At 41.6% G+C, this 26,610-nt stretch overlaps 3 protein-coding genes across 3 annotated transcripts; 2 read left to right on the top strand and 1 right to left on the bottom strand.

Annotated features, from left to right (window-relative positions):
* The first annotated feature begins 28 nt into the window (after nt 1-28).
* On the top strand, nt 29-13,135 carry LOC146362320 (TRPM8 channel-associated factor homolog). Its single transcript, XM_084918642.1, has 12 exons — nt 29-180; nt 4,836-4,922; nt 5,055-5,178; nt 5,668-5,778; nt 5,877-5,980; nt 6,098-6,435; nt 8,153-8,454; nt 8,659-8,833; nt 9,106-9,200; nt 9,842-10,055; nt 10,458-10,694; nt 11,797-13,135. Exons 6-12 carry the CDS (start codon nt 6,393-6,395, stop codon nt 12,021-12,023), a joined length of 1,293 nt encoding a protein of 430 aa, XP_084774768.1. The 5' UTR covers nt 29-180; nt 4,836-4,922; nt 5,055-5,178; nt 5,668-5,778; nt 5,877-5,980; nt 6,098-6,392; the 3' UTR covers nt 12,024-13,135.
* On the bottom strand, nt 956-3,773 carry LOC146362321 (E3 SUMO-protein ligase ZBED1-like). Its single transcript, XM_084918643.1, has 3 exons — nt 2,431-3,773; nt 1,983-2,133; nt 956-1,877 (listed from the first exon to the last, which is right to left on the bottom strand). The coding sequence occupies exons 1-3, from the start codon at nt 2,733-2,735 to the stop codon at nt 1,431-1,433; spliced, it is 903 nt and encodes a 300-aa protein (XP_084774769.1). The 5' UTR covers nt 2,736-3,773; the 3' UTR covers nt 956-1,430.
* Nucleotides 13,136-19,465: 6,330 nt separating the features above from the next.
* On the top strand, nt 19,466-24,657 carry LOC146362319 (TRPM8 channel-associated factor homolog). The gene is made up of 7 exons (XM_084920110.1): nt 19,466-19,638; nt 19,916-20,591; nt 21,060-21,366; nt 21,458-21,632; nt 22,808-22,902; nt 23,401-23,614; nt 23,903-24,657. Exons 2-7 carry the CDS (start codon nt 19,996-19,998, stop codon nt 24,202-24,204), a joined length of 1,689 nt encoding a protein of 562 aa, XP_084776236.1. The 5' UTR covers nt 19,466-19,638; nt 19,916-19,995; the 3' UTR covers nt 24,205-24,657.
* The last annotated feature ends 1,953 nt before the right edge of the window (nt 24,658-26,610 follow it).

Below are 26,610 nucleotides of genomic sequence, written 5' to 3'. Positions count from 1 at the left end.
AATGGAGAGTAGCTCCTCACAGCAAGACTGTTTTTTTTATATGGAGTCACTGAGGAAGCCAATGGAAATATAAAGGGGAAAGTGGTGGAGCTGTGTCGGAAAATTCCAGCGGATGGTCAGGCTGCTGCTGCTGTGGACAAGAACTCACCCGAAACTGTTAGCGGCCAACCCAGGATCCAGGTAGTAAAACTTGAGTTAACAAGCATCCCTCACTTATACTTTTGAGATTTGCTATTTAAAATATATTTTTGTTATTTCCTAGAAATGTTCAAAGTGTTAATGTGTATTTGAGCTCAGCGAGAGCATCTAAGCATCCATTGTTGATGTTCTGGAGGAGGACAGACATTTGTTCAGAACTCTTAAATATGTGGAATAAGCAAGCTCCGTAAGCAATTACTTAGGTGTTCCTCCACCGCAAAAGAAGCGTGTATTCACTGAATTTCCGGGAATACTTTTATTTTGACAGCGAATGCACACCTGCGGACCACTTATGTGCAGCCCTGACAATAAATCGTGTATGTTACTGTGTAAAAACGAATTCTTGATCCATCAGAAGTGTAAGTTGGTCAGCCAGAGTTACTAAGAATGAAAGTTTCATAGCAGATTCCACAGGAACTGCTTGGGGTCATTTTTGACCCCACTTGTGGAAGAGTGGGGTAGTGATACAAAAACTGCATTTTACACTAAGTTGTTAAAGCATCTCTTTTTCTGTTATTTTGTTAAATGCCAGGGGTTTAAGAAATATTAATATTTATATTAGACTATATTAGACTTTATTCCTATTTCAAAAGCAGCTAAATACTACATTTAGTTTTTGTCAAGAATCTCACTCTATAGCTGTGGTTCTGTTTATATGTGGTACTGCCTGTAGGGCTGGGTATCGTCACTGATTTCTAGAATCGATTCGATCCACGATTCGATTCGTTTCGATTCAATTTTGAATCATTTCGAAATATTATTATATGAACCATAATATATATAAAATTATGATAATTCACCTTGTATATGTACTGTCAAAAGAACCCTCTAAGCCTTGTGAATGAATTATATAAATTTCAAAATTAAGAACAGATACTAAAGCAGTTACAATAATGTAATTTTTAATTAACATTAGTATATATTTATTTTCATACATACATTTCAAGTGGATCAGGGATCCAGTGCAAATAGAACATATCTTTTGTAAACATCAGTAAAACCTCAGAGAAATAGTTTTGCTGTTAGTGTCTCACACAGCTTTTCTGAAATCCACTATTGTGTTTTGGAGACACACAGGATAACACAGCGTGTACAAGTGAACTGACAGAAACTAACCGATCAGAAAATGAAAAACTGCCTTTTAAAATACTTCAAAAAATGAAAACATACTGAACGGTATTGTAAAACCTCTGTGAAACTCATGCAATTTAGCCTTATTTATAACTACCCTCTCACTTCTTTGAGACTGTAAGGTTTTTCTGCAAGAAGAGAAGCTGGTCTACATGTTGTGGAGTCAGGTAGCTCCTTTGTGCGGTAACAGTGTCACCAGCAGTTGAAAACACTCGTTCAGAAGGAACACTGGTCCCAGGTATGGAAAGATACTGCTTTGCTTGTAGAGCCAAAAGAGGATACTCCCTTTCACGGTCCCTCCACCAGATCAAAGGATCCTCAGAAAGTGCAACAGGCTCAACGTCCCTGTATTGATTCACTTCTTCCTTTGCCTTCTGAGTTGGTGTTTTCTGTGGTGCTGATGTTTTTGTTGAGTAGGCTGGCCCAAGGAGAAAAATTAATGCAGAGTCCTTTGACCTCTTAATTGGAGGGGCATAATCCACTTCATCAACACCACCAAGAGAGATGTCAGGGACAGTTTCCTCAGATGTGTCACCATCAGACTGTCGCTGTAGAAAAATGAAAACTTAATTAATAAAGAAATTACTATTTATATTCTAACTCGAGTAGTGCAAAAAAACCAATAATTTTTTGTTTTTGTTTCTGTAACTCACAATAGCTGTGTCCACGTTCTCCAAACCTGCTGCTCCCAACACCAACTGAGAGAATGTGTTGTTACAGGTCTCTTTGGACAAGAATGGCAGGGCCTTAAAGCGAGGATCTAATGCTGATGCAATGTACAGCTTGTCCTTTAGGGCCACATATCTTGAAAAGAGATTTTGCACATTTAACTCAGTTTATTATGTTAGATATACATGTGCATGGTTACATACACTCATGCAAGATCAGAAACATTAATATACGACTTTGTTTCCATAATTTATATATAAACATCTATAGATAGATAGATATAAAATCAAAAGGCCTATTACTAGACAAGAGGGCTTAACTAACATTTTTATAATATATATATTTTTTCACTATAGTAAGAATTTTCATGTAATACATGCATCCATACAGTTACACTCATTCATGGCATATACACACAATTCATAAACATACCTTGACTTCAAGTTGTCGTATACAGCAGTCTTGAGGTCTTTAATCAGTGAGGAGTCGTGAGAGACACTGATCATCTTCTCCAGCAGCTGTGCATGCAGAGGTGCAATGATGGAAAGGGTCGGGGACTTTTCTTCAGACATAACCAGTGTGGCTGCTTTCAGCGGCTTCAAAGCTTTCACTATATCTTCTCCATCAGTTATGTCAGCCTCTGTAAGACTACAGAGATTACTGTCACTTCTCCTCACTTCAGGTGAGAGTAGAGCTGCAGAGATTGCTGGTTGTTGCTCTAGGAAGTGTTCCAGCATGTCCAACGTGCTGTTCCATCTGGTCACCCCATCAGTCACCAGCTTATGGGCAGGTAGATTCAGTATCTTTTGCTTCTCTTTAAGCTTGCCACTTGCAACAGTGCTGCGATGAAAAAAGGATGCTATGGGTCTCACTCAGCCAAGCAGCTGAGCAACAGCTGGAACTTTCAGTCCTGCTTGTGAAGCTAAATTGAGTGTGTGGGCAAAACAACCAATGTGCAACCAGCCCGTTATTTCCACAGCTCGCACCATATTTGCAGCATTGTCAGTTACGATGACTGGATTTTTGTTTGTAAGCTCCCATTCTTCGATTGCTTTGAACATAATTTCAGATAAATTAACTGCTGTGTGGCTTGCTTCAGTGGTTCTTGTCTGTAAGACATGAGACACGAGTCTCCACTCCTGGTCGATATGGTGTGAGGTGATAGTCAGGTAGTTATCTGTTGCTCTGGATGTCCAGCTGTCACAGGTTATAGCGACTCTCTCTGCTGACTTGAGTGAGGCTGTAACATCGTATTTCACTTTTTCATACATGTTTGGGATTACCACTTCACTCAAATGTTTGCGTGTTGGTAAAACATAGCGTGGTTCTAGCGTATTAGTGAGGTTTTGGAAGCCATCATTTTCAACAACGCTGTACGGACGTATATCTTTACATATGAAAGTTGCGACAGACTGGGTTATTTTTTGGGCACGTGGAGAAGTGGATGCCAACTTCACTGCAAATGCCTTTTCGAGTGAGCGTTGCTTGGTGTCGGCCGTTTTTGCTAGCGGGATATCTGGATGATGCCTCGTTAAATGATTTCTGAGATTTGTGGTATTTCCACAGTGCTTTACCTCCATTTTGCACATCTTACATACGGCTTTGCTTTTGTCCGGCTCTTCACTGTCTTCACAGTTCTTAAATCCAAAGTGTTGCCAGACATCTGCCTTTAGGCTTGGTGGCACATTCCCGGGAGTAGCCATGATGGTTCATGCGTCCAGGTCACTTAACTCTGGCGTGACTTCCTCATGTTAACCGCTTGCAAGTTTCATACGCGGCAAACTACATATGTATATAAAAAAATTGATTTCAGGATTTAATGAATCGATATCGTTTTATTCCAGTTAGAATCTATTTTAATGGATGAATCGATTTTTTAAACCCACCCCTAACTGCGTGCTTTATATCTTGTTGAGAGCGCACAGAGTGATCTCACAGCGACTGCATACTTTGCAGGGCCCCGACTGATGTATGTAAAGGCCACAGGCGGTGTGGGCTGTGAACGCTGAACAAATAGTATGGCATCAAAAGAGGCAGGGCAGCAGGCACTTTACATCTTCATGTTTCCCTCTCACCACATATCCAAACCAATATCATGACCAGCACGGCTGTGGCTCCAGCAAACGTCAGCTGATACTAGAAAGTAATGTTAAATTATTCTAACAACAGCTTATCAAGCTTAAATGTGCTGCTGTTGTTTATCCGCTGGTCTCCTCTTTCTGGTGCAAAGTGGGCAATGAACAAACAACAGAGACGGACTTGCGACAGAAAAGCCGATCGGCTGATCATGATTGAAGTAGCAACAGGAGAGAGATGGGGAGAGAATGATAGAAGAAGAGGCAGCTGTGCAGCATAAAGACACAGCATAACTCCAGCTTTGTGTCGATTTTCATTCAACTTGAAGTATGGGACAAATCGCGTTCCTTTTCACTTCAATATGGAACTTTAAAGTTTGACCTCCTCGGCTGTAATTGGCCAGCACAGAGTCGATCATGACCAATTGGCCAATCCACCACCTTTCATTGTTTATACGGTTACAATAATAATAATAATAATATAAGCATCTGCCCAAATGAAAAATCACCATCAGTAGCCGATGGCCAGTCCAGCTGTGGCTCCAGGAGAGAATGTTTCAGGCTCTCTGAAACACATGAAATGGCTTCATGTGGAGGGTTAGTGTTCTTAGTGAATCGATCTGAAAATATGAGTAATACTCACATCAGCAGTGCCAGGGTATTCATAAAGTGGTGTTAGAGTTACAAAATATTTCCTCAAATCTTTTGTAAAATTGTTGCTCTCACACAGTGGCCTCACCATCTTTTCTCTCTTCCCTTCAGGACTCTCCTCTGCTCCTGTTGAAGAGCTTACCAATGGGCTGCTATTCCAACATTTAGTTTTGGGTCTAGTTATGAACACATCTTCCCGTCAGTTGTATTCATATGATCTCCGTGATATCAGTTTTCTGTCACTTTTTTCTGTAAATGTGTGATAAGATATCTTTCCTGCTGTTAGACAACATGTTATGTTTGATCTCACTTGTGTGTTTGTCATGGCAGTAAGAGTGTAGAGTATAGTGAGAAGACCATGGAGGCTCTGAAGGCTGATCTTGGAGGAACAGAGATCCTGGAGCCCCTCAAAAATACTTACGGTCAGCCCTGCATTCCCACTCAGCCTAAACAGGTAACTCACACACACACACACACACACACACACACACACACACACACACACACACACACACACACACACTTTAATGATGCCATTCTTTATTATATCTTTTTAATCATTCATTATTCCAACATGTAAGTTAACTATGAACCAAGCCCCGTATCACTTGTAACATATCTTATATAATCTGTTAATTATATACAAGTTGATCTGTTGAGTGGCTCCTACTGTTCCTCTCAGTCTTGCTTCTCTTATGTCGTTTTACTAAAACAGTTTACTGACAGCATACTTGTATACCTGTCAGAGAGTTGTGTTTCAGCTTGTGTAGATGTGTGTAAACTCTCCTCTCTGGCTGTTTGTCTTTACTGATGAAGAGGTGGGGAACACCAAAGAAGTGATCGATCTGGTGAAGAAGATCTCTCACATGAAAAACAAGAAAAAGATGATGACATGTGCTGCGTACCAAACCTGTGTGTCTTAAAAACAGCTGTTGTATTGCAGGTGTTTCTCTTTTGGGATTGGGGAAGGGGCCAGCTCTGCTCTCATCAATGGGATGGCCAAGGAAGGAGGAGGTCACGCTCAGTTCATCACAGGGACTGACAGGAACCAAAAGTAAGACAATGACTCATAACAATTACAGTAATGTTTGTTTTATTATTTATTTTCCATTGAAGAGATGAAATTGGTTTAACACTGTAATTCTGTGTCAGAGCTCAGAGGCAGCAGAGGGCTGTGTGACGCTGAAGTACAGCCTGGCAGGTCATCCCTCTGAGAACCAGCCGCACTTCAGTCTCAGACCTGCAGAGAACTCTGGGTAAATGAGCGGTTAATCTACTGGAATTATTAGATAATAACTCTACAATAGTTTACTTTGCATGTAACATGGTAATTGTGACCATGTCACCATACCAATATTTTCTCTTGTCTGTAGCTTAATAGTCCACAGGTTAGCTGCTCGGACTCTTATTTGCTTGCTAGAGATGGAAGCAGAAAACAATGAGGAAAAAGAAGAAGTAAAAAAGAAGGTGGTGCAGCTGAGTGTCCAATCAGGAGTGAGCAGTTCTTTCACTGCTTTCATTGCTGTCAATAAAGACAACAACAAGGAGATTCACGGACCTCTTCTGCACCGAGATATTCCAAGTAACAAGAATAATTAGCAATCCTATCTACTTCATATTGTTCTTGGGGCATTCTTATCTTATCTTATCTTATTAGTGGCTGGTCTAATGAGATGTGTTGCTACCCCTTGCTGTTCCTCTTTTTCGCCCGGTGAGTACAAGGTTTGTTACCTTTGCAAACACAGTGTGAGTACTTCTACAAACACAGGTGTGTGTGTGTGTGTGTGTGTGTGTGTGTGTGTGTGTGTGTGTGTGTGTGTGAAAAATAATAATTAGTTATAAGGACAAATTAGAGACTATTAGATACATATGATGCAAACCACTTCAATGGACTTAAATACCTTTTGTATACAATAATACAAAAAAGTGAGAGAACTCCGACAATTAGTTAATTAGTTTTGTGTCATCTGGTTTTATGGGTATATGCAGTTGAGAGTCATCTGCAAAGCAATGCAAATGTATGCAGTGTTTTCTAATAATACTGCCTAAGCAGGTGTAACATAAGTAGTATTGGTCCTAATACAGAACCTGGTGAAATTCATAAAATATCTTTTGTATACAGTAATACAAAAAAGAGAGAAATCCAACAATCATATGACCTCCTATGAGCAAGCGCTTTGGTGACTGTGGGAAGAAAAACTTCCTTTTAGCAGGAAGAAATCTCCAGCAGAACCAAGCTCAGGGAGGGGCGTCCATCTGCTGCGAGGGGTTGGGATGAGGGTACGAAGACAGGACAAAGACACACTGTGGAAGAGAGCCAGAGAGAACCAAAACAAGCAAAAACAACAAAATAACAAACCCCTCCCAGGTCACAGTCCCAAAGTCAGACCGCGCATCCCGCAGCGGTGCAAAAAAAAGAAAAACGCCACAAAACAGTCTCAGGTGGCCCCTCACTACAACAAAAGAGTTCAGGCGGCCGATCTCGAGTCCAGTGGCGGCGGCGTTGCAGCTCCGGCGGGCGGCCATGGGTCCGGCAGCAGCGGCGAAACAGTTCCGGTGGCCTGCCACTGATCCAGTGGCGGCGGCGCTGCTCCTCCGGCGGCTTGCCCCGGGTCCGGTGGCGGCGGCGCTGTAGCTCCGATGGCCTGCCACGGGTCCGATGGCCTGCCCCGGGTCCGGTGGCCGCGGCGCTGCTCCTCCGGCGGCCTGACCATGATCGGATATGGGTCGCATAGGGTCAAAAAAATCAGATTTGATGCGCTTTCGCCTGCAGTGTGAACGTAGCCTAAGAGATTAAGTATTCTGCACAGCATCTTTGGTGCTTCTTGGACTGTGCACTTCTTGATAGAGAGCTCGGATGTTGGTCTTGGAATCTGCTGGAGTCACTCGCACAGTTTACGGGTGACTGCCCTGAGGAAATGATACTACTACTACTACTGATACTACTACTACTACTACTACTAATTATTATTATTATTGACCCAGCATTGTTTCCAGAAGTCCTGCAAGGCTAAAAAGCTTATTCATGGCCAGAATGGACTATGCATTTTTCCACTTGAAACTGACAGTTGGAGTCTTCTCTTGTCCAACAAATAATGGACCTAACTGTATGTGGTATACATGAGTCACTAAATGTGAAAAAATATTTTTGGGCTTGTTTTCAAACTCAAAATTACTGGTAGTGTTTTTATAGTTTGCCTGTATCATTTAAATCCTTTTACACTACAACCCATGATTGCCCATAAAAACATCGTAAAGCTCTTTTATTATATACATACAGAGCTCTAATAGCCTACAGTGATGATAGGGTGGCACCTCTTGGGCAAAAAAACCCCAACCTTCTGCAGTTTAATGAAAAAACCAAAGTCATTACACTTCCAACAGTAAACGAGAGTATATTAAGTCAGATTTGCTTTAATATCTTCCAGGGAACAAGACCCTGAACCAAATGGGATTGAGCCTGTTGCCAGCAACAATCGGAGGAGGATCATACAAAGCCCCTGTATCCAGCCAGGCTATTAAAGACAGCTACCACTTCCGCCACCTTCTAAACTGCTTCGCTGCCCATGTGACTGCAGGTGAAGAACTTAGCCAGCATGAGGAGGGATATCTGAAAAAGCTGGGCAACGACTGCAACGTCTACTTGCAGATGAAAGCCCATGACTCCTCCCACTACAGACAAGTTTTGGTCATACTCACGGATATATTAATACCATCAGGCCTGCCAGAAGTGAGTAGACAACATAATATGATCATCTTAAAAAATTCCAAAAGAATGAAACAGTGCTGGTTGACTTCTCACAGCTATAAGTGACCAATGACTGACAGCTGCCCAATCTATGAGTGTTTGGTTTTGGTAGGTTTCTTTTGGCTGCAGATGCTGTGATAATGTGCGAAAGATAATTTTTTATAACATTCACCACTCATTTTCAAGGTGAGTGACACCTGCCCTGTAAAGAGTCCCAAAGACCACCTCCTCCTCGCTGTGGGTACCCAGGTATATAAGGTTTCCCCAGACCCTGACGCTCTCCTGCCCTACCTCATTAAGGACAACCCAATGATGCCTGTTGTCTATAACCACCGGATCAAGGTTGATGTTAATACAGCAGGTCAGATCTCTCCGCTGTGTTATGTGAACTGGTTATAATTTTACAATTTACAATATGTGTACAGTGGTTATTGTTTTGCTAACACATTTGAATCACATAGCAATGTTCACCATGATGCAGCAATGTTTGTTACTTGATGTTACACAGTTTTAATCTGTGAACCTCACTGTAGACACTGAAAACTGTGAAATACAGTTTTTAAAATACTGATTTTATACCTGCAAATGTCCCTGACTGTGTTGTTTTATTTTTTAAATATAATTGTGTTTCAGATGGGGAAGAGTGGATCAGCACAGGTCTCTACCTCTCTCCTGGTATGAAAACCTACATGGCCATACCACCTCAGATTGTCAACAAGGATTGGAAGGTACTGCATATGAAGTCAATTGATTTTAATTTCAGTGATAATGCTGACCCCATGCAAGTCTCTGTCCTCAGGAGGCATCTAATCGGGATGCCTCCTAAAGGTTGGGGTCCACAATATTTTATTCTCATTATTTATTTTAAATATGCATTTTCTAGCCTGATGTGATACTTTGAAGATTATAGACCATCATAAGTATAAGCTGAGGTTCCAGTCAAGCCCACTAGACTGCCCCCAGCAGTATAATGATATGGCATGCCTCAGCCTTCAATATCAATCCACCTATATCTAATGGGTGGGTGACATCACCCACTGGTTTTAAAGCTTAAAGCCTCAACTTCAGTGCTTTGGCTACAATCATGTTGGGGGTTTTTTTAAACTGCAAGTGACCATATTGGGATGAGACAGAGTTAAGTTACCCAATTTAACAAGGTCACGCAGATACAAAAACATAACTGCAGGGATAATTACTTTAAAAATGTAAAAAAAAAAAAGTTGGTAGAAAGATTTGGCAGGGAGATTCCTATCAGCCAATGCGGCAATGGTCCAAAATCTAAGGCTTAAAAAAGAGAGAGACGGCAGTTTCTGGCACCTATTCAGTTAACTAACACATGCTAATAATGCATTTTCCTTTTCTTCTGCAGATTCAGATAGGATGTCAAACTGACTCACTGCATCACAATGAGGAGCTGAAGAGACCACCATCTGTCCATGAGCGATTTCCTGTCACTGCACAGATGATACAGGTTTGGAACCTGTGGGGAGGACTCATTTACCTGGTGGCCCCACCCAAAACACAAGTGAAGGGGTTGGAGGTCATAGTGCAGATGGCTGTACCTGCTCCATATTACAAGTCTGGTGAGTCTGTGGTGGATAGAACTTTAATATGTGTTTATCCAAGTGTGTCTCCAAGTAACAGTTTAACTGTGAAACAGGGTTTCTTAACTGTTAATCAAAGCTACTAACTGAACAATAATCATTGTGTACGTCATAATGTATAATGTACTGTATAAATGAAAAGACTTTGTGATTTATATCATGAGCATTAATTTCCTGTGGACCATTGTTATCTATGAAACCTCATCATTATAAAGTCGTTATTTGTCTCTGTAGATCTTGATGTGACACAAGTTTGTAATCTATCTAGTATGAGACATTAGCTAACTTTAAGTTAACGTTAGCTAACCCCTAGTCCTTTTTTTATATATGTTATAGCCCGAAGCGTTTTAGTAGATCCACTCCTCTCTTTGCTCTTTTCAGGTGTGACAACTGCAGCTCAGTGGTTAACGCTGCGCACGGCTCCTTCACCCTGGGCAGAGTTGGAGTTTGAAAACATCATTCTCACCATACCATCAGATGTTGTTCGGGGTCTGGAGCGCCCAGATGAGCTGGCTGCTCTGTGGGATGAAATCATGAGGGCCATTGCAGATCTGGCTGCCAAACCACACAAATTTCCCCGCAAGGAGCGCTTTGTGGCAGATGTGCAGATTTCTCACGGTAAGTGCATTTTGCCTCATGTTGTACAGTACACACCTTGCACTTATTTGCTTGTTCTTAGAGACTCCCAAGAACATAAGGCCTGACCAAAAAAACGCTGGGTGACTAACTGGTTACATGTGGACCAGTCTTTGGACCAGCTGGCACTCCTAACACTTGGAAGGAATTAAGTGGTTTAGGTGAGTAATTCATTCTTTTTTGCTTGGGATGGAGTCACTGGGAACAGGAAGACAGACTCAGAAGAAGAAAACAGAGTAACCAACCAAGAAATCAGTGTGGACTCTCCTGAAAGCTCAAGTTGAATACCTGCCATCCCAAGTCTGCTCTCTCTGCTTCAACCCCTCATGTCAGACATCTTGCAGCCCATTTGGTGTACTTCCTTTCCTTCCAAAGCCAATTACTGCTTCACTCATCAGCTTCTGATAGTGATGGCTTGAATCCACATTTTCTCCTCGGGGACCTGGTTGTTGTCCTCTGCAACCCACCTCTACATGAAATACCTAGGTACACCTTGTTCTGCATCGGCTGCTATGTCTATATGTTTGTGATCGGAACCTCACAGAGTGTTGAAGGCCACAACAAATGGGAGAGTAATACGAACTGCCGACACCGTATTTTTAATTTACGAGAGTAGCAGGTTCTATCTATGACAACAAGGCCTTTCTTCCTCAGTTAGTCAATATGGTCTGAGTCTTTAAACCTCGCATTCTATCACTGCCCTGAATGCTTGACTGATCGCTCTGCCAGCACTGGAGTGGATATTTCATGGATAGCCTGCAAAAGATAAGCTCCAAGATTTGCTGGGCTTCAATTTCATGTCACCCATGTAGGTGTGAATAGGAGGCAGCTGCTGTCCAGCCTGTAGATGCTCTGCTCCAACAACCCACTTGAAAGCTCAGATGAGCTGTGGTGAAGGTTGCTGGGGAGTTCGGGCATTCTGCCACTATTCACACTTCCAGTGATCAACTATAGTGTAATGATGCTTTTGTTTGGTTCTTTGCTCAGATAGATACAATGGCATTCTCTCTTTTTTGTCTATCAAAGCTGTAAAATCTGAAAGAATCATCACTATACTACTGTTTATTGCTCTTTTTCTTTTCAGGCTGGATGCATGCAGGTTATCCTATCATGGCACACAAAATGACAGCTCATGAACTGGTTGGCGTCAAAAAAGGTAATCCGATGTGGGGCCCCATCCATGAACTGGGACACAATCAACAGAGAGCTTGCTGGGAGTTCCCACCAAACACCACAGAGTGTACATGCAACCTGTGGTCAGTGTATGTGAATGAAGAGGTGCTGGGCGTCAACAGGGAGAAGGTGGAGTAAATGACATATGTCTTTGAGACAAATGGCCAGAAAGATCTTATATTGTTACGCTTTTTAGGAGAACTTCTTTGATGTTATATGATGACAAACCACTTAACTATGTTTTAGAGTAAAATATTTTACGATCATCTCATCCCATGTTGTTCAATGCAGACTGAAGGAGCCATGACTTCAGCAAACCGACAAAGTCGAATAAATGACTATGTCGCGGGAGACAGGACACTTGAGAGCTGGAGCATGTGGGTGGCTCTGGAAACATATAATAGAATAGAAACAGCCACTGAGGAGAAGCTGTCCCAGCTGCCTCCCTGGAACGATCACCCCATGACCCAGTATCAATAAACCTCAGACCACTGAAGGGTGGTTTTAACCAGTATCTTAACTTGAAGTGAATGATGGGCAACACAGTGAATTGATTTGGTGTTTGGTGTTCTGTTTTAACAACATTTATTAGAGTATCTGAATAGAAAAACAGAAATGATGTACTGAGGTTGCAGGGTTTGAATTCAGTATTGTAACTGGTTTGTGATTCTCATGTTCCCGAGGGGAAGCACAGTAGGCTTCCACTTACTGCCAGGTAGACTAGACTTTTGATGGTATAAGGAGTGGCATCTTTGCCTTTATTTCATAGTTGATGTGAAGATACAGGCAGGAAATATGACTTGTTATACATGTTCTGGGCTGAAATCATACCAAGGCATTGCACTACTATAGCATACATTTCAATCATTTGTTCTCTATAAAGAAATACAATGCATTATGTTTCTGTTTTGCTCTTGGTTTCTGTTTGCCAACCTGTTTGGGTTTCTTTTACTTGCACTGCAACCCTTTCCTTATGTAAAATGAATTTTTATAAAGAAATTAATATTCAAAAGAATACAAGGGATTTTCTACAGGTTTATACTGTAAGAGTGTGGATGTGGAAGATGTGTATTTTCTTTGTGTGAGTAAGTAAACTGCATCTTTCATTTGATCTGCTGTTGTATATTTGAATTATGCTGGTTCATAATACAGAGGTCAGACTTTATATAAGCAAACCTTTGTCTTTGCTTTCACACTGATATCTGTTTGCTCACAACTGAAACACTAATAAACCTGAGTTATACCTCTCAGACACTTCCTTTTTCATTCAGCTCTGGAGAGAAACTTTAGAGTTCACGTTTTTTTCTGTGCTGAAGAAGATTATCTGTTGAAGACAAATGCAGGTATCAATAAGAGACAACTAGAGTACAGGTGTGTGTGAGTGGGTGGGAAGATCAGTAGAACAGATGCATGTCAGAGTCGGGTGACAGGTCAAGAAAGAAAGGCTGAGGACATCTACTGGTGATATGGAGAGCTGCATGAAGGGGAAACTGAATGTGGCAAAAGGAAGCGACCAATAGAAATAGAGTAAACACAATATAATTGGGAGTCAGGTGTGTCAGGTGACAAGAGACATATGGATGGTGTGTTACTGTGAGTCAGTTGAAAAATGGCAGAGAGTTGGGGTAGTAGTGTAGCCTTGAGAAAACATGCCATGGCAACCATGACATCACATATGTTGTCCTTGTTTCCCCATGAGGGATACACACACATGTATAATCCTTGTTTAAATGGGATTGATATTCTCACTCGCAGATATCCCTACACCTGTTTTCTCTTCTGTAGCTCCTTTGGCTGGGATGCTGAAAAAAAAAAGTGTTCACTGCTTGCCACCACATAAACAACTTCCCCATGACAACACAGGAAAGATGAACCTGTTTGCTGAGACTTTCTGGCTGGGCCATAAAAAACGGCTACTATAGCTCTCCTTCCTGGACTGATCACCCCCCTCTGGCTCAGTATGACTGAAGCTTAGAACACTACAGACTGAAAAACAAAGATTATAAGTTTAAGTGATTTTTTTGTTGTGTAGTTAATCAATATTGTTCTTTATATAAAATGCATTGTAATATTGGAATGAAACCATTCAGCTGTTAAATCCGATACCTTCTTTTATAAACAAAAGAATGTGATCATGTTAGTGGGGAAATGTTAACTGTTACATTTTCTAGAGGGTTCACCAAAGTCACCAAAGTCTGTTAGTCAGAGTTTGTGAGACTGTTTTAACACACTACTATTGGCACACCTTATGTCTATTATTTCCAGATAAAGTAAAGTTAAAGTTCCATCCATTCGCTTCTGCTTATCCTTTTCAGGGCCGCAGGGGGCGCTGGAGCCTATCCCAGCTGTCATAGGGCAAGAGGCAGGGTACACCCTGGACAGGTCGCCAGTCTGTCGCAGGGCTAACACACAGAGATAAACAACCATTTACACTCACATTCACACCTAAGGGCAAATTGGATTAATCAATTAACTTATCCCCACAAACTGCATGTCTTTGGATGGTGGGAGGAAGCCGGAGTACCCGGAGGGAACCCACGCAAACACGGGGAGAACATGCAAACTCCACACAGAAAGACCCCAGCCTGATGGTGGAATTGAACTCAGGACCTTCTTGCTGCACAGCAACAGTGCTAACCACTGTGCCACCGTGCTGCCCTTAAAGTTCAAGTTAAGTAAGTTAAAGTTATTCATTGTTATAAAAGATGTTGCATTTGCAGGCCGCTCTGTGGCAGCTGTGATAGGGTCCAGCCTGCGATGGATGGGCATGCCATATAATGATAGGTATTCAAGTATTATATGCTGTAAGATTAAAATATTAAGACACTTCTGATCTTTCTGGGTCCCACTATTTATAGTGCTATCAGAAACATTTCTATAATAATTTCCATGCTGACTTGAGAGAAGGAGGCAAACTATATAAATATGATTTGTGGTGTTTTCTACTTTCTTTTTTAGCAGCTGCATTGCTTCTTTTTCTTGTTGTTTCAGCTCTTTGAGTGCCTTTTTACATGCTTTCTTTGTCAGTTCAGTGTCTATATTTTCTGTCTACTTTCCCGTCACTTTTCCTTTGTGATGTAATGTTAGCTTTGATACAGAAATATAATACACGTGGAGTCATATACCTGATCTTATTCTTGAATGTTCAGATTATAGAAGCCACTGTAGAAGCGGTAACTCGAGGATGCGCCCGCCTACCAAAACATAGCAAAACTTAGACCATGGTTTGCAATGTGATCCGTGGTCCACTTGTTTCACCATTCAAATGGGAAGTCCGTCAACACAACAACAAATATCTTTTATAATAAAGTATGCAAAAAACAAAGCAAAGGCAGTGAGTTATAAAATGACAAGAAGTGGCAATGTGTTATCACATAGTGTTATGGTTTCCTCAGTTTAAGCAGTTATGTGAATTCTCAATCTTTCACATTTCACTATTTTTTTTGGACACTCTACATGAAGCCAATCTTCTCTTCTTTTTTGTAGTACTCCTTTCAGTCAGGTTTTTTAAAAATAAAGTAAAACCATTCGATGTCTAAGTCTTAAAATGATGATTTTTATTAATGCATCATAGAGTTGAAGTGACTGTGTTCTAACCTTTTGACATATGTAAAAAAGGTTTTGATTGTTTTAGTCTTTTTTGCACTTGGGGGTCTGTGTTAAGAAAAATGCCTTAACTGAGTGACTGGCAACTTCCTCTACCACTGTTTCACACACCCTGCACAGGGCAGCTTTCCACTGGTGGTTCGGTGTTAAGGTGAAGCGGAGAACCTCCCTGTATAGCCTCCTGTCCTCACGGTTTGAGCGTATTCTATTGAGTGAGTGTCTAATTGTGTATTTTCTGAGGTTCTAGTCCACCAGTTTATAATAAATGTCAGTCTTTCAGTTTAAGCTTTCATCAGCTTTCATAAAGGTCAAAATTAATGAGTGTTTTTTGTGTTGTACATTTAATGAGAAATGTGACTGTTGATTTCCACCAGCCACATTTTTTGCAGTATGCAATTAACCATACACCTGACCCAGGTTAAAAGGAAATATGTGTAAACCTGTGTGTACTTGTTTTATATATCACACATGCACATGACATCCTTTCTTGTTGCTTGCCTTTTTTAAAGTTTTATTTTAAAGCACGTTTCCATTTTGGAGAAAAGCCATTCACTGGTTGGATGAAGGGCACAGAGGGGTTGTTGGTGTTATGGTGAAACCCGCACTCAAAGTTTTCAGTGAGTCAGAGCTGAAGTGTGAGGAGACAAATTTCAGGAATGACCTAAGCGGGTTTGTGTGTATAGCATATATCACTGAGCAGCTGGAGGCCTGTAATGTCTTTTAATGCCGTTTTCATTTACTTTTAAGGTTAGCGACAGCTGTACTTTATCGACTCCAAAAGACTGCCTACTCAGAGCGGGATCAGCTGTATATAAAGTTTCCCCAAATCCTGATGCCCTCCTGCCCTACCTGATCAAGGATAATCCAGTAATGCCTGTTGTCTGAAACCACAGGACCAAGATCAATGTTAACACAGTAGGGCAGAGCTCATTATTTTTGACAACCTATGTGTGTGCATAAGTTATTGTTACATTAATATATACAGCTTATTGAAAACAATGAAGTTAGTGAAATGCAGATTTTACATTTGTAGATTTCACTGACTTTTGATGTTGCATGTAGGGGTATCACAATACACTATAATGTCTTTCAAATTAAACATTTGATTTGTTAAAAATATGACAACAACAATAATAATAAACCAACAAACCAAAGCAGAATTTAAAACGGCAATACAATTTTAAAATGAAAAACAAAAGCTGACCTCAATGCTGCTTTATTTATGTACTTGTGTGTGTGTGTGTATAAAGTTCAGTAAAAGGCTGCATTATCCTGAGGAAATTCAAAACAAATGACTGCATTGAATCTGTATTACTATTTAACTCAGTTCTAAGGCAACAGTTAATCAGTGGTGCATATTAGATAATTGGAAAGACGTAGGCTAATTGAGGTGGGCTTTTCTTTTGTTGTAAGGTGTTCACTGTAGCCTCTAACCGTGTTTTGATTCAGTCATACAATGTGAGGCCCCTTGCTTAATTCTTAGAGTAAATTGATGCTGATTTAGGCTAACACTAACGCCTGTAGATTGTTGCTACTGTGCCCTGAACCTCGTCTCACAGGTGGGTCTTCAGTTTGTTTTTGCCCTGATTCAGTCAGTGCAGTTTGGGTCTCTCTTTATAGTTTGTGTTCAAAGAGATTACTGTACCCGCCAGTGACAGCTGTTCAAATTGGTTTAGCAAGCCTATATGTTCTTTTCTGTAATACTTTTCTTATTACTGACAGTAGTGAATTAATAAAGTTCAACAAATTCAACGAGGTTAAGGACAACTTTGTCTGATAGTTTTTTTATTTGATTCGATTTTATGTGTAACAGATGGCTCAGTACAGGTCTCTACTTGTGACTTGAAATAAGGACAAATGTTGTCATACCAGCTGAGATTATCAACAAAGATTGGAAGGCACTGTATGCAAAATCAGTTAATTTTGATAATGCTCTCTGGTAGAACTAAGACCACCTCCAGTGACACTCAGGTCCAAGTTCATCCCACTGAGCTGTCCTCACTATTACCAGTGCCTTGCCCCAAAAGTGCGCCTGTAGACCACCCAGAGATAGCAAGCCTCAAACCCCAATGTGTCTTTCCTGTACAATGTAATTGCAAAGAAGCACTGTTCCCATTTTAGACCTCTGACTTTTTTGTATCGAAACTGTAAACGAAAAGGAAAATGTATATCATGTCAGTGAAATTGCAAAGACATTATTTCACTATTGTTAATAGCATTGTCACCAGATCTAAATATATTACTGTATATTAAATATTACTATATATAATAATGTAATCATTTTAAACAAGGTCATACATTTGCTTGTGCTGCTAGTTTCAAAATAGGAAGGCCATGGGAAGTATGGGGTGTTGCAGCATCCCTTATTGTAAAAGGCAGCAATCACAACATCATCTGGCAAATGCAAAAAAATAGATGAAGGTGATGAAACATTTTAAACATTATTCTTGTAGTTATTTGTTTCAGAAATGTGTGGTTTAGGAAGTTATGATAAACAAGTGAAAATGCTGGTCATGGTCAAATGATGCTACATACTAATCTCCAGTTTTTGAAATTGTTCTTGGATTTCTCCCTGCACAAATATAGAGTGTCATCTCAGTGGCAATTCTGTTTTGAAAATGACAGGGTTGGGTCTTTCTGACTATCTTCAGTACCGCTGGTTCTTGATCTGAAGGATTTGGTGCTCAGGCAGTATGTTAAGCCTTCCAAAGCCCATCACTGGTCAGAGTTATGCAGACAGCTGGCTTGAATGCTCTTTCAGAGGAGCAGTGCCACAGCACTTAGAGAACCTAGACACGAGGAAAAGCAGACTTAAAGCCATTCAAGCCACAGAATTCTTATACATGTGGCTGGATGCCAGGAGAGGGACCTTATTGTTAACCCCTGTGAGATATGCCACCCTCAGGACTTGCTTGTTCCAGATTTAGTTGGTGTCACGAGTGACCTGGAGGTTATACCCATACCTTCTGCAACATGGGGCTAATGGCAGCAACAGTATACATATTCCCACTGGCTCTTCTGAACATGTGTCGTGTTCAGCAATATCTCTTTGGACTGGGACTTTGCCCTTTGGCTCAGAAGCACCTGAAACCAGATTACTGTGATGCGTAGGTTGCAGGTAACTCCCCATTGGTGGGAAGGGCTAATCAATATGGATATGGTCCCAATCCTTTGTCACCAGGTTGTGTCATCAGATGCCTCCTTGGTTGGCAAGGGATTAATTCACAAGGGCAAGGGTGTCCGGAGAACTGCAAGACATGTTGAGGAGCTAATTCAGCCATTTGAATCAGCTGTGTTGGATCAAGGACACATCTAAAAACTGCAGGACACTGGCCCTCGAGGCCTGGAGTTGGGGACCCCTGCTCTGCATGCACACACACATTTACTAAATAAATAAATGAATAAAAACGCCTCAAGAAAAGGGCACTTGGGGCATCCAAGAGGAAAGGGGCAGGCTCTCTAAAACACATTCACACAGACTCAAATACAAAAATAACTTACTCTGTTGTTGATGTTATAAATGTAGTGCTTGCAGGGAAATAGTTTAGGAACTCATTTGTTTCCAAAGAGGGGCTTTGTCAAGACAAGTTGTCTTCAGTAACTAAAAACCCACCAGCCTGTGCACTGAGGTCACAGTGATGATCAGTAAGCCTGAGCCAAAAGGGGGAGTACTTGTTTTTTTGTCAAGTAGCTCAAAAGCCAGTGGTAATCTGTCTTAACTTGCTTTGGCATGTGTGTTTGATTTTGAGGCATGCGGACTGCGATTGTAAATGTGAACTTCAGATGTTAAAGGTGTATATGATGAGTTAAAGATTGCACAGTATTTGTGCTGAGTGAAGAACTTTCTGTGTCTTACAGAAACAAAACAAACACAAGTCTGAACTCAAATAGCAAAGAAAACTAACACAAAGGTCTGTGACGGAATATAATTGAGTACATTTATATACATACTTGCATAAAAGGAGCTGTCTCTCATCAGTAGTTCTTTCCTTGTTTGTCCTCACTAAAGTCCCTCCTCTTCTTGTCATATCTTCTGATATAAACATCACCTTTCCCTGCTCTTTTTACATTCCTTCTCCTGTCCTGTCTGGTAGAGCTCCTGGTGTTTTTCTTTAAAGCTGTTGTGCTACAGAAAGGCAACGTTCAGGTAACCAAAAAGACAAAAAAATGCTTTGTATTTTTAGGTTGTGTGTGGTTGTAATGAGATCAGTGGAGAACAGCTTTTTATTTTCTCACCAGCTGCAGTTTGACAATTTGCTGTGAGGCTTGATGTTTAAAAGAATAATACTTTTATTTTTATGTTAAGTGAGTCTTTTTTAAATCCATCAACTTAGCTTGGCATACATATATGTAAGAAAAACTATTAAAGCTGATGTGCTAACAACCTTTTTCCCCTGCATCCTAACCTTCACCTTCTTCATCAGTCTACAGAGTATAAATCCTCTACACTGTGTCATCTAACCAGTCATTCAAAAGCCAACATGAAGAGGCCTACGCCTCCCTGATGAGAGGCCTGAAGGAGCTGGACCTACAGGGACCCTGTGTTCCCAGTGACCTGGTCCTGATCGGAGACCATGCCTTTCCTTTAGCAATGAACAGTCGAGGTCAGGTGCTGATGGCTGCCTCTCTGTACGGCAGTGGAAGGATTGTGGTCCTGGGTCATGAGGGCTACTTGACAGCCTTTCCTGCTCTGGTAGAAAATGCTGTGACCTGGCTGAGAGGTGATGGATCTGATAACCTCTCTGTAGGGGTGCACAGAAATGTCAGTGCAGCTGCTAATAGCCTAAAAAAATCCAGCTTCCAAGTAGAAGTTGTGGGAGCTTTCAGTGACAGACTGGGAGTTGGTGTTTATGTGACCGATGCCTACAGCGTGGGCTCAGACCCAAAGGAGCTGGTGGCGTTTCTGAAAGCTGGAGGAGGGGTGCTGATAGCTGGACAGGCGTGGCATTGGGCTGCAACTCACCCCAAAGAGAACATATTGCATCAGTTTGATGGGAATAAAGTGTCGGGAGTGGCAGGAATCTACTTCACTGAGCGTTATGGTGAGGTGGAGAACCTGCCCGTCTACCCTCAGATCCCGTCCTCCTGGATGTCGTTAGCGTGAGTATATGCTGGAGTTCTGTTTTACTGCAGATTTCTAGAAGTTCCACTTTTCAGATAATAACTTTTAATGTGAAAACATTTTTTCTCTCTTGTTTGATACAATTTTATTAAAGTGAAATTTGGCATTGAATCTATTCCTTTGCGTTACCTAATTATTAAGTAGAAATAGCTTTTATAAAAATTACAATTTTATATAAAGTTTTTTTCCCATTAGTTTTACTTTTTATTGTATTAAGTAATTAAGTAATATACTGCAAGTGTTCTATGTAATATTCGTAACTCATTACTTTTTTGAGTAACAAAACCAACACTGATCACAGTAAATTAGAGGACGTACTTATACAAACACACACAACATTTGACCACATAGCATGCTATGAATGCAATGTCTTTGATATGCTACTTAGTGATGGTGGTGACTTAAGACGGAGCCAATGACAATCAATAAAGAATCGTTTAATGTCTTTCAGGAAACAAGATCCTCAACCTAATGGGATTGAGCCTGTTGAAAGCAACAATCAGCGCGGGATCATACAAAGCCCCTTTTCCCAGCGAGGCTATTAAAGATACTTACCATTTCCGCCACCTTCTGTACCGCTTTGCTGCCCATGTGACTACAGGTGGAAAACTAAACAAGCATGAGGAGGGATGTTTGAAAAAGCTGGGCAGCGACTGCAATGTCTACTTGCAGATGAAAGCCCATGACTGCTTCCACTACAGACAAGTCTTGGCTGCACTCACTGACGTGTTAAAGAGGTCAGGCCTGCCGCAGGTGAGTGGAAGATCATGCAGTATCTCATATAGTACACTACAGCTATCAACTAGATGTGTTAGATCAACAGCCACTGAAATTTTCTTTCAAGGTGAGCGACAGCTGTCCTGTAACGACTCCAAAAGACCACCTACTCCTCAGTGTGGGATCAGCTGTATATAAGGTTTGCCCAAATCCCGATGCCCTCCGGCCCTACCTCATCAAGGATAATCCAGCAATGCCTGTTGTCTGTAACCATAAGATCAAGATCGATGTCAACACAGCAGGTCAGAGCTTATTTTTGTTGACAAATATGTGAACTATTGATGAGTCCAACCTACACACCATATACGTGCACTTATTGTTTAAGTAATATATCTGATTTAGACAATGACCCTCTATATGTTACAGTAATGTTTACATAACATGAATATATCAATTTAATTGAAAACCATAAAATAAGCGAACTGCAGTTTTTGCATTTGCAGTTGTCAGTGACTACAAACTTTAATGTTGCATGTCGGGGTATGGCGTCTTTCAAATAAAAAAATGATATCATTCACAATGAGCTATTACTACTACTACTACTACTACTACTAATAATAATAATAATAATGATAAAACAAGTAGCTTTAAAAGGGTTATAAAATGCTGAAATGAAAGAGGAAATGCTCTCTGGTAGACAGGTATATTGCATAATAGAGGGTGATGGCATGTGGTATTAAAGACTTTGTGTATCTGCCCTTCTGCCAGTGGAGCTGAATCAGTGCAGACTGTGGTCAAGATTATCCATTATGTATAACTGTTTGTTCAGTGATCTCTTCTTCACCACAGCTTTGAATGTGTTTAGTTTGCAGTCAATTACAGAGCCGACTGGACAAGCTGGACAAGCTATTTATCTTCTCAAAGATTTTTGATTGTGCTTGGGAGTTTGCCCATGTTCGCACATGTGTTTTGTGGATTTGGACAAGGCATATAATTGTGTCCCTTGGGGTATCCTGTGCAAGATGACATGGGAGTACAGGGAGTACGGGGTGTCTTGTCTGCTGTCACATTTATAATTGCAGAAAAAGCTTGGTCTGCATTATCAGCAATAAACTGAAATCATTCTCGGTGTGTGATGGACTCTATTCTTTCACATTAAAAGGAGCCAGTTGAAGTGGTTCTGGCAGCTCCTCCTGGTTTTTTGTTATTGTGCCCCTTAAACCTTGACTCACAGATGTTTCTTCAGTTTGTTACTGAGTCACTACAGTTTGGTGCTCTCTTTAAGCCTTGTTATAGTTAGTGTACAAACTTAGTACTCCACATCTCAATGGCAGTTGTTCATACTGCTTTAGCTACCTTATATTTATTTTCTGCACATTTTTTCTTATTAACAACAATAGTGAATTAATATAATTCAACAAATTAATAAAAGTTAATAGTTAGTATAGTATTTTCTTTTTCATTTTGTGTGTGCCAGGTAAGGAAGAGTGGATCAGTACAGGTCTCTACCTGTGTCCTGGAATGAAGACCATCGTGGTCTTACCAGCTGAGATTATCAACAAAAACTGGAAGGTACTGCAAACAAAATCAGATTATTTTGAGTTCTTTGTCCCTCTGATAATGCTGCATGTTGTCTGGTCTTTGATAGAAACCATAAGAAACCATAACTCACCTCCAGTGAGGTTTAAGGCCAAGTTCATCTTACTGAGGCATCCCTTTCCTTTCCCTCGCCCCCACTGTTTGCGATAGTTGACTGCCCCTCCCTGACCTTGGTACTAGCAGAGGTTTCTTCCTGTTAAAAGGGAGTTCTTCCTTCCCGTTGTTGCCAAGCGCTGCTCATAAGGGGAAATTTGATTGATGGGGTATTCTCTGTATGTATTATTGTAGGTTTTTTACCTTAAAATATAAAGCACAATGAGTCAACTGTTGTTGTGATTTGGCACTATACAAATACAATTGATTTAAATTGAATTGAAAATCTAATTTTGCAGCCTGTTATCCTTTTATTTATCTTGTAATGTGTAGCTACAAAGTATTAGGCAATGACACAATTTTCCATTTTATCTACAGATTCAGATAGGCTGTCAAACTGATGAGCTACATGACAAGGATGAGCTGAAGAGACCTCCATGTGTTCATGAGCAGTTTACTGTTACATCAGACATGATGCATGTGTCCAACCTGTGGGGGGGACTCATCTATCTGGTGGCTCCACCCAACACACAAGTGAAGGGTTTGGAGGTCACAGTCCAGAAAGCTGTAACTGCTCCATATTACAAGTCTGGTGAGTCTGTGGTTTATAACAGTGCTGTGTACTTTGTGCACTTTGTGTCAGTTGATTTAATGGAAGATATCTGATAAGTCTTATACTTGTTGAACTGGATCACTTTCATTCTGATCGAAGGTACAGTGTTTTCATTGGACAATACAGGTGACTTGAGCTCAACATATTTCTAGTAAAGAAAGCTAAACAAAGAACCTTTTAACAGCTTTACCCCTCTTCTAAACCAGTACACAAAGTTTAATAATCCAAGGCATTTTCATGGGTCTGTTCCCCTTTTGCTCTTTTCAGGTGTAACAGCTGCAGCTGAGTGGTTAACGCTGCGCACAGCTCCTTCACCGTGGGCAGAGTTGGAGTTTGAAAACATCGTCCTCACCGTACCATCAGATGCTATTCGGGATCTGGAGCGCCCCGACAAGGTGGCCGCTCTCTGGGATGAAATGATGAGGGCCATTGCAGATCTGGCTGCCAAACCACACAAATTTCCCCGCAAGGAGCGCTTTGTGACAGATGTGCAGATTTCTGTCGGTAAGTGCATTTTGCTTCATGTTTTATACTTGACCACTGTCTCCTGCTGTGGTGACCCCTTGTGAAAAAGGGAGCAGCTGAAAGCTTTTGTATTTACTTGTTTCTTATTTGCTTTGCTTATGGAGAGTCCCAATGACATGAAGCCTGTCCATGACACATATACAGACAACCATTTACATTTATAAATCACAACAATTTGTAGTTTCCATCCTAACTTAAACAGGAAATGAATGTTTCTGTCATATATACACTGTTAGAATGATGAATGGTAATATTTGATATGTTGCACTGTTCTCTTACAAAGCTATGTAATCTTAAAAAAAGTACTAGTATCCCATTGTAGACCAACTTTCTATTCTGAGGCCATGGTTCTCAGCCGGAAAAGGGTGGAGTGCCCACTCCGGGTCGGGGATGAGTTCCTGCCCCAAGTGGAGGAGTTCAAGTATCTCGGGGTCTTGTTCGCGAGTGATGGGAGAAGGGAGCCGGAGATCGACAGACGGATTGGGGCTGCAGCTGCAGCACCAATGCAGACGCTGCACCAATGCAGACACTGCACCAATGCAGACGCTGCACCAATGCAGACGCTGCACCGGTCCGTCGTGGTGAAGAGGGAGCTGAGCTGAGTGTAAAAGCAAAGCTCTCAATTTACCGGTCGATCTACGTCCCTACCCTCACCTATGGCCACGAGCTGTGGGTAGTGACCGAAAGAACGAGATCGCGGATACAAGCGGCAGAAATGAGCTTCCTCCGAAGGGTGGCTGGCCTCTCCCTTAGAGATAGGGTGAGAAGTTCGGCCATCTGGGAGGGGCTCAGAGTAGAGCCGCTGCTGCTCCACATCGAAAGGAGCCAGCTGAGGTGGTTCGGGCATCTGACAAGGATGCCCCCTGGGCGCCTCCTGGGTGAGGTGTTCCAGGCATGTCCCACCGGGAGGAGGCCCCGGGGCAGACCCAGGACACGCTGGAGAGATTATATCTCTCGGCTGGCCTGGGAACGCCTTGGTGTTCCCCCGGATAAGCTGGAGGAGGTGGCTGGGGAGAGGGAGGTCTGGGCCTCTTTGCTTAGGCTGCTGCCCCCGCGACCCGGCCTCGGATAAAGCGGATGAAGATGGATGGATGGATGGATGGATGGTGTTGGACTGTAGAACTGCTTTGAAATTCATATGAGCTGTTCGCACTAAAGTAAAAACCACCATCACTACATGCGGATACCCTTTCGGCGCCAGCTGCGGCCCAAGGCTGGAGCCGAACAAAAACACCCTGATAACGACTGTGTTTAGACTGTTCCTTCCCATTCCCTACAAGGCCACCTGGGTTGGCTGGAAGACTGTTTACTTAGCCTAGCAGGGCGAAGGACACTGTCTCAGCTGAACTCTGGACACGCACACACATACATATACACTGATATGCACACACTCATCCCCCCTCCCTTTCCAAACGCCTTCGATGCTTGTTCCCTCCTGGGAACACGGCGGGTCTGAGCCTGCGCTGGAATGGTAGCGCTGGGCAGGATGGCTGCTGTGTTTCCTTCGGATGACTCCTCACCCCCCACCCGACCCTGTTGCTTGTCACGTGTTCCATAATGTTGTGCTGTGGACATTTATGTGCTTTTTTGTGCAGAGGAGTTTTTTTGTTTCCTGTTCTCATGCTGTCCTCCCAGGAGCCCAGCATGAGTAGAGGTCTCTTTTTTTCCTCTTGTACTTTCCCATTGTAGTGTATATTTCAGTGTTTTTTCTGTAACGCTACCGATCTCCGACCTGTATCCCCATGTGATGTCTGTGTAAGGCGGGGGGGTCCTATTTCACTGCAGGGCAACCTGCACGTGGTGAATAAAGCCTTGATTGATTGATATCTGACTCCAATTTGTGCATGTAAATGGAGAGTCCTCTTCACACACTGAGGTTAATTATGGAGTTCCACAGGGTTCAGTGCTAGGACCAATTCTGTTTACATTATACATGCTTCCCTTAGGCAGCATCATTAGAAGACATAGCATACATTTACACTGCTATGCAGATGACACCCAGCTCTATCTGTCCATGAAGCCAGATAACACACACCAATTAGTTAAACTGCAGGAATGTCTTAAAGACATAAAGACCTGGATGGCCGCTAACTTTCTGCTTCTTAATTCAGATCAAACTGAGGTTATTGTACTCGGCCCTGAAAATCTTAGAAATATGGTATCTGATAAGAGATTTTTTAGTTTTGTGATTATTGTTTAGTTGTAGCTTCATTTAAGATAGGAGAGCTTGTGAGTTGGAACCACCACAGGAAAGGAAAGTGGAACCAGATGTGTAGAGGAATGCGGTGACATACATACTACATCCTGAGTTAACGGTCACCCCCCTCTCTCACTCTCCTTTTAAGGAAATGTTTAAGTTTCTATACATACCAAGCTATCTCCTATTTCAACAGACAAGCTAAAGGTTTCTCCTATTATGGAAACGTTTTTGTATACTGAACATACCACTC

This window comes from Perissodus microlepis, chromosome 22 (genome assembly GCF_051167445.1).
Source record: "Perissodus microlepis isolate ML-2025 ecotype Zambia chromosome 22, ASM5116744v1, whole genome shotgun sequence".
NCBI lineage: Eukaryota > Metazoa > Chordata > Actinopteri > Cichliformes > Cichlidae > Perissodus > Perissodus microlepis.
Note: the sequence above shows the minus strand (reverse complement) of the source record. Positions and strands in the feature narration are given on the sequence as shown.

What these genes read in the sequence shown, in the direction of transcription:
- LOC146362319 (XM_084920110.1), top strand. Translation starts at nt 19,996, where the DNA reads ATGAGAGGCCTGAAGGAGCTGGACCTACAGGGACCCTGTGTTCCCAGT. An exon ending in AGAGGTCAGGCCTGCCGCAG is followed by an intron (nt 21,367 to 21,457) that starts GTGAGTGGAAGA and finishes TTTTCTTTCAAG; the next exon opens with GTGAGCGACAGCTGTCCTGT. An exon ending in TGCTCCATATTACAAGTCTG is followed by an intron (nt 23,615 to 23,902) that starts GTGAGTCTGTGG and finishes TGCTCTTTTCAG; the next exon opens with GTGTAACAGCTGCAGCTGAG.
- LOC146362321 (XM_084918643.1), bottom strand. Translation starts at nt 2,735, where the DNA reads ATGCTGGAACACTTCCTAGAGCAACAACCAGCAATCTCTGCAGCTCTA. An exon ending in TACGACAACTTGAAGTCAAG is followed by an intron (nt 2,134 to 2,430) that starts GTATGTTTATGA and finishes TCTCTTTTCAAG; the next exon opens with ATATGTGGCCCTAAAGGACA. An exon ending in AGAACGTGGACACAGCTATT is followed by an intron (nt 1,878 to 1,982) that starts GTGAGTTACAGA and finishes ATTTTTCTACAG; the next exon opens with CGACAGTCTGATGGTGACAC.
- LOC146362320 (XM_084918642.1), top strand. Translation starts at nt 6,393, where the DNA reads ATGAGATGTGTTGCTACCCCTTGCTGTTCCTCTTTTTCGCCCG. An exon ending in TTGTCAACAAGGATTGGAAG is followed by an intron (nt 9,201 to 9,841) that starts GTACTGCATATG and finishes TTTCTTCTGCAG; the next exon opens with ATTCAGATAGGATGTCAAAC. An exon ending in AGATGTGCAGATTTCTCACG is followed by an intron (nt 10,695 to 11,796) that starts GTAAGTGCATTT and finishes TTTTCTTTTCAG; the next exon opens with GCTGGATGCATGCAGGTTAT.